A 6,956-nucleotide genomic window follows, 5' to 3' on the forward strand; every position below is an offset into this window, starting at 1 on the left:
CATTATTTAAGACCTTGTATGTGAGGAGCAGGATTTTGAATTCAATTCTGGATTTAACAGGAAGCCAATGAAGGGAAGCCAAAACAGGAGAAATATGCTCTCTCTTTCTAGTCCCTGTCAGTACTCTTGCTGCAGCATTTTGGATTAACTGAAGGCTTTTCAGTGAGTTTTTTGGACATCCTGATAATAATGAATTGCAGTAGTCCAGCCTGGAAGTAATAAATGCATGAACTAGTTTTTCAGCGTCACTCTGAGACAGGATATTTCTAATTTTAGAGATGTTGCGCAAATGGAAGAACGCAGTCTTACATATTTGTTTAATATGTGCGTTGAAGGACATATCCTGGTCAAAAATGACTCCAAGGTTCCTCACAGTGTTACTGGAGGCCAAGGTAATGCCATCCAGAGTAAGAATCTGGTTCGATACCATATTTCTAAGCTTTTCAGCGCCGAGTACAATGACCTCAGTTTTATCTGAGTTAAGAAGCAGAAAGTTAGTGTCCATCCAAGTCTTTATGTCTTTTAGACATTCCTGCAGTTTAACTAATTGGTGTGTGTTATCTGGCTTCATGGACAGATAGAGCTGGGTGTCATCTGCATAGCAGTGAAAATGTATGCTATGTCTTCTAATGATGCTGCCTAGGGGAAGCATGTATAATGTAAACAGAATTGTAAATAAAGAAACAAAGAAATGAGGGATGTCTCAAGACTTAACAGTACAGCAAATCCAATAATTGGTAACAGTATTTCTGAGATCTCTTTATCATGCTGTCAAACTAGGAAACCTGAAAATAAATTATAACAAACAAAAACAGAAAGAGAAACAGATGAAACACAGAGAGAGAGTGTGATTTATTCCCTAAAGATACCATCTCATATCTTTACACAGCACATGTGTCTTGATCCCAACATCAAGCACAGCTGCTGCTCTGTCGTTTTTCACACACACTGTGACAAAGACAGTGATTATCATACTTACTGAGTCTCCTCACAATCTTCATTTACACAAATACATTTTACAATATTGGGTGCTGATCACAGAGCAGAAGTGATTGAATGACTTTGCATGTTTTGACATGTGAAAAAAGTTTTCATTGTTTTAGTGCATTTTACATAGGTGAGTCTATGAAAAATGCCTTAACTTCACCCTGTTATTGTTATCTTGTATGTATGTTTGCTGTTCCTCACATTTGAGTGACCAAAAAACCACTGAAGGTTGTTTGGCTTCCGGATGCCCAAACAGGTGAGTTTGCAGTCATGCACATGTACACTCTGTCCCCTTGCTGCAGCTGCAGGAACACCGCGTTGCCTCCATTATCAGCTACATCGCTGTGTGTCACGTGATCATTTGTCACCACCATCACTTCACTGTTTTTATGGAGAAACAGGTATTGTATAAGATTTCCTCCAGCATGATAGAAGAGGGTAAAGTAATAAACACCTGCAATGGGTGCTGTAAAGACACCTGAAGAGTAGCAGTGGTCACATTACAAATAATCTGAAAACTCAAATTCATTCGTGCACTATTTTATTTCATTCTGTTGTCCTTCAACCAAATAAATAGCGAACTGTCTGCTTTTTAAACTGCTTTGTAAAATGTAATAACCTGATTACATGTGTTATTTTGCTTTGTGTAAAAAAAAAAAAAAAAAATGCTGAATTACTGAATATACAAGGACAGAGAGACTCAAGAGGAGCTTCTATCCCCAAGCCATCCGGGCCCTAAACACACACACACACACGCCCTCTCACATCATCTATAATTGACTGAGACAGGACTCTCTTCCAGACACTCTAAACCCAGGCACGATGTACATTTCAAATTCCTTTAATTTTAAATATGTTTATATTGTCTATCCTGTAAAATAGTCAGATGTCTATTCTTATTAATGTACAGAATTCACCTGCTTGCTGCTACAACTGCACATTCGCACATTTTTTAAATCTTTTATCCAGCTGTTATCAGTCTGTACTAGTTAAACTCAACAGAAGAGTGTTGAGGAAATAGTAATACATTTACTAGGAAACAGTCTCAGTGTAGTTGCCATTGTCTAAGCTCAAACTCTAGTATATATTGAATACATCTATATCTATATCTATATCTATATATGTGTTTGAACCTGAGACTACACACCTTTGGAGTGGGAGTCACGAATTGGATTCTCACCCAGTATCCAGTAAGGGTCCTGGTAGACCCCCTGAAATGGCACGGCTACGTCTGCAGCCTGTCCGCAGCTTGGACACAAGCATTTTACTACATGTTGCTCTTTGGGCATTATTTGTGTACAAATAAGTATAAATGCATATAATTATCACAGTACCACTAACACGGTACTCCTGTCTGAAGACGAGCAGAAACAACCAGCTTTGTCTGATTTTACCCCGTGCTCTTCACACTGCCTTAGTGCTTAACCATTTGGATTAGAGGGGAAATTTCAATGGTTGCTGAAAGATGATATTATTCTAATTTTGTTATATTTGTTATTATATTTTCAGCCAAAATTACAAAACAAATGTCCATCAGGTGTATTAAATGTTGACCGATAAATTGTTATTGTTTTTTTCAGAGACATACAAAAATCGTATTTCTGAAATGCTTCAGTTTCACATATTTTGCATACATGTATGCTGTTTCATACTCAGTGTATTAATATTTCTAATTGTCAATGCACTGTATTGTAAGCAAACACTGGCAGCATGACAGAAGAAGACAAAATAATAAAGAATTTTAGTACATACTGTAAAGACACTTGGAAAATTAAACGCTGTTCATCATGTTTCATTGAAAGTAATGACTGAAACATCAAATAGTCTATCAGCAGTATCATTCAGTAAATGGTTTCAGTTTATTACCTCATGTGCTTCTTTATTGACTTTCCTGGCTGGAAATGTGTTTATAGTTATTCATATTTCAGCTTCTCTTTGTTGTTTATAATCAGCTGTTAATCAATAGCATTACTTAAACCTTTATTATCTGTTTGTGTCAAAGTATGCGTAATAAACAGTAAGTAATTACAGGGAAAGAACAGTGTGGAAATAACACATGTATTTGCAAAGTAAATTTAGTTTAGACATGTTTATTTGGGTTAGGTTAACATTAAGGAACATTTTAAAATGCATTATATAAGTGATAAAAAGGATTAAGACAAGCAAGAAATGTGTTACTATTGTTACAAAATGACATTGTCATCTTGACTCTAATATTACAGAGTTGTGTTGAACGATCCTTATATGCTTGATAACCCTGCAGATGGTGTGATATCAGGAAAGCATGACTGTGTTTCAGTAGCATCTACGACCATCTTCAACCAAATTTAAGCGGAAAAAAAAAATTGTAATCGTCATCTTACAAATATATTCAAAGTTGCTCCCTAAAATTGCAGAATGAATGAAAAAATGAGGAAATAATACACCTCCTGCTATGATATTAGAAAATGATTACCCTGTATGACACTTATGCTTTACTTAATATAAGAAAATGTAGGTCAGGCGTAAGATTTCACACACATATTTCTGTTTACTTGCAGCTTTTTGTAGATTGACAGTCTGCATACTTTTTTTATTAATGCAATTTACACTACTCTTTTGCACAGTCTCAGTCTTACTTTCTGCTGTTCTTTAACTCAACCTCATATTTATTTATTTATTTTCTAACTGTCTATAGTTATAAAATATAAAATAACAGACAGAAGACAAAAGCAGAAGAAAAGTTAAAGGTAAAAGAAAGAAACTAAAAGGCAGATGCAATGAGCTCTCGCCTCACTGAAGAAGGGGAGAGAAGCATGGTTCCATTTGCTTTCCCTGAGCTTATGAGCCAGTAATAATTAGCTTTATTCAGTTTCTCATATTGGAGTAACTAAATACCCACTGAAAGTCGTATGATAGCTTGATCCCCAAACTTGTGAGTTTGGACCCAAGCACACATACACTTGATCTCCTGTCTGCATCTGCATGAATACTGCATTTCCTCCATTTTTAGATCCACGTTGTTCTGGCTGATAATGATGGGTCATGGCAATCAAATGATTGTTCATGTACAGTTATCAGTGTACCGTTTCTTCCAGAATGATAAAAATTGAAAAGTAGTAAAGTCCTGCAACAGGTGCTATAAAGACTCCTGAGGAAAAAGAAGAATTCTGGTCACAGTGTGTAAATTAAAAGCAGAAAGTCAACATCGCAAATCAGCAATATACTTCAATACTACAGGGTGGGCCTTTTATATGGATACACCGTAATAAAATGGGAATGGTTGGTGATATTAAAGTCCTGTTTGTGGCACATTAGTATATGTGAGGGGGCAAACTCCTCAAGATGGGTGGTGACCATGGTGGCCATTTAGAAGTCGGCCATCTTGGATACAACTTTTGTTTTTTCAATAGGAAGAGGGCCATGTGACACATCAAACTTATTAAGTCAGCATACAACAGTACTTGTCATTTAACTTTTCAGTTAAATTGAAAAGTATATGTATATGTAAAATGATACTATCATTTTTTTTCTAATTTATTTAGTTAACACAAACAATATTGTGAGTCGTACCTGTGTATTTATTATACGCATCTCCAATGTTTGTAATCACTCTTTTGAAGGCTAATGTAGTTTCTGTGTTGAAGGGTCCAATTGATATATCTCCTCTTCCTCCTGCTGCACTGAATATTACCTTTGTTCTTTCTGGAGAATTAAGAACAACATCATTAGTTCTAGTTTCAGTACCCTGAACCAAAATATGAGAATATGTTTTACCTCTTGCAGACATAAATTATGACTTCTTTGACAAGAGACAGCATTCTGTCTTTTGACATTTATCTTGGATGAGTAATGTTTCATTGAAATTGATTATTTGTCCACAATTTTACCTTTGTATTGCAGCACCAAAATCTGTTTTTCACTGTCTTTCAGCCTGGTTACAGTGTCGTTCAGCCTGGTCTCACTCTCCTTCAGCCTAGTTTCACTGTACTCCAGCCTGGTTGTAGTTTCCTTAAGCCTGGTCTCACTGTCCTTAAGTCTGGCTTCCATAGATCTAACTTTTTCTGTCATGACTCCAAATTCTTTCAGGAAATTATAAATGTCAGGATGGCACAGCTGTGTTCCAGTAGCATTTTCACTATCACTCTGTGACAGACTCAAGCCACAGAACAGAAAAATAAACCATAAAGCGCTCATTGTCTAAGCTGAATCAGCATGACACAATTTTCAAACCTCTGATTCACATGGTTGATGCTCCTTTTATGCAGTTTAGTCTGTTAATCATTAACATATCAATAGACTTTGTTTTTAAATCTTTTGTGTATCTGTGTAACTGTACAAGTTGAGCCCAGATCAATAAGGAACTAGTACACTTACTGGCAAAACACTTTTAGTGTAGCTACAAACTAATTGCTTTAAACGAGAGATCATTCCAAGAGATAAAGTCTAAACAGATTTTTTAATACCTATGAGAGAGGGTAAACATTGCCACCATTTATGTGTAGTTGTATTTCTGCTGAACGGTCAAAGTTCTCCATCAACACCAGTTGCTGCATTTAATACAACCTTATTTTCTTCCTGTTATTGTGCCATTTTATTATTTTATTATCAGATTATTGCAGTTTTGAGCCTAGCCTCACTCCCAACTCATTACCTCAGGACTCTTTGATGTCACATTTTAAGGGCTTGAGTGCTCAATGTGCACATGTAAGTTTGGGAGCTGGGGCATATAAACACAAACCGTGATCTTTTATGATTTTATGATTTTGTTTTCACGTTTGCTTCTTTTAGCCTGACCTCACTCCAAACTCATTAACTCATGACTGTCACATTTTGAGGTTCTGGATAGCCTTTACTATTTGTATTTGTGTTTGTGAACTAACTTATTTTAAACTATGAACTTTTCCTCAATCTAACAAATTAAATTTGGAGGCTAGTTGGCTCTATCCTACAGTATTATTTTCATTGTTTACTGTCATGGTGCCAAACTCTAAGATAAATAAACCGTCACTAAAAGTATGTTTGAAGTAAGTCAATGTGGCCTTGAGTTGTTATCAGTTTGTCAAAAATATACAAAAAAAATGTAGTATAAATAATTATACATGCAGGCAAGCAAAGTTTCAGCATGGTATGTCTCAGTGGAGGTCTATTGCCAGATACCTCGTTGACCTTTGTGGGTGTAAGGACACCAAAAAGACATTTTATTGTAATTTAAGAATTCAAAATCTTAGAATTGAAAATCATCTACAAGTTGATTGATAGAGACAAAATAAATTGCACACATTAGCGTGCATAGATAGGGTTTTCAAAGAAAAGATGAATGAGCAGAGTAGTGTGACATCAGTTGCTACAACCTTAGAAATGTTCACACACTGAAAGATCATTAAGTTCAGAATGTATTTTGCTATAGTGGACATCACCACATGCACCTGCAGCACTGACTCACCCTCCCAAGAGAAGGATCCCACAACATTTATATGCTGCTATTATGTAGCTGTTCTAAAAAATCTGTAGTGGAGAACTGGTGTGGAAATGCATTAATTTTGATGTTCCTTCCACCAGGCCAGCAAAAAAGAAAAAAAAGGAACCCAGTAGGAGTTGAGATGCTTGGCAGATTAAATGTGCCTCAACTCAAAAAAGCCAAATTAATAGCCAAAAAGTTCATAGTTACCCACATCATAATTACGCTATCTGGGATCAGGCATCATGAGAACAAAGGTCACGCTTGCAATTTGATATCAATTTGCTGTGATAACACTACATCTACTCTAGAATCAGAACCATTCACCTCAACAGTTAACTGATGTGTTGAGTGTGATTAGCTGAACATGGGGGCAGAAGTGAAGCTTGCTCAGTGTAAGAATCCCAGATGAAGGGTGGATTGATTGATGCACATTTGGTGAGTGGTTCAGCTATTCTGAAAGTCTTTGCAGGACCTGTCTCACATGTTGAACATGTTCCTCCAAACTGTTAAAGAAAAGTCTAAATGT

The 6,956-nt window shown here is 36.2% G+C and overlaps 1 protein-coding gene across 1 annotated transcript; it reads right to left on the bottom strand.

Annotated features, from left to right (window-relative positions):
- Positions 1-679: 679 nt before the first annotated feature.
- cbln8 (cerebellin 8) lies at positions 680-6,235 on the bottom strand. The gene is made up of 3 exons (XM_085154704.1): positions 4,857-6,235; positions 4,540-4,671; positions 680-1,465 (listed from the first exon to the last, which is right to left on the bottom strand). The coding sequence occupies exons 1-3, from the start codon at positions 5,161-5,163 to the stop codon at positions 1,185-1,187; spliced, it is 720 nt and encodes a 239-aa protein (XP_085010830.1). The 5' UTR covers positions 5,164-6,235; the 3' UTR covers positions 680-1,184.
- Positions 6,236-6,956: the final 721 nt, after the last annotated feature.

This window comes from Neolamprologus multifasciatus, chromosome 3, assembly GCF_963576455.1.
Source record: "Neolamprologus multifasciatus chromosome 3, fNeoMul1.2, whole genome shotgun sequence".
NCBI classification, from domain to species: Eukaryota; Metazoa; Chordata; class Actinopteri; order Cichliformes; family Cichlidae; genus Neolamprologus; species Neolamprologus multifasciatus.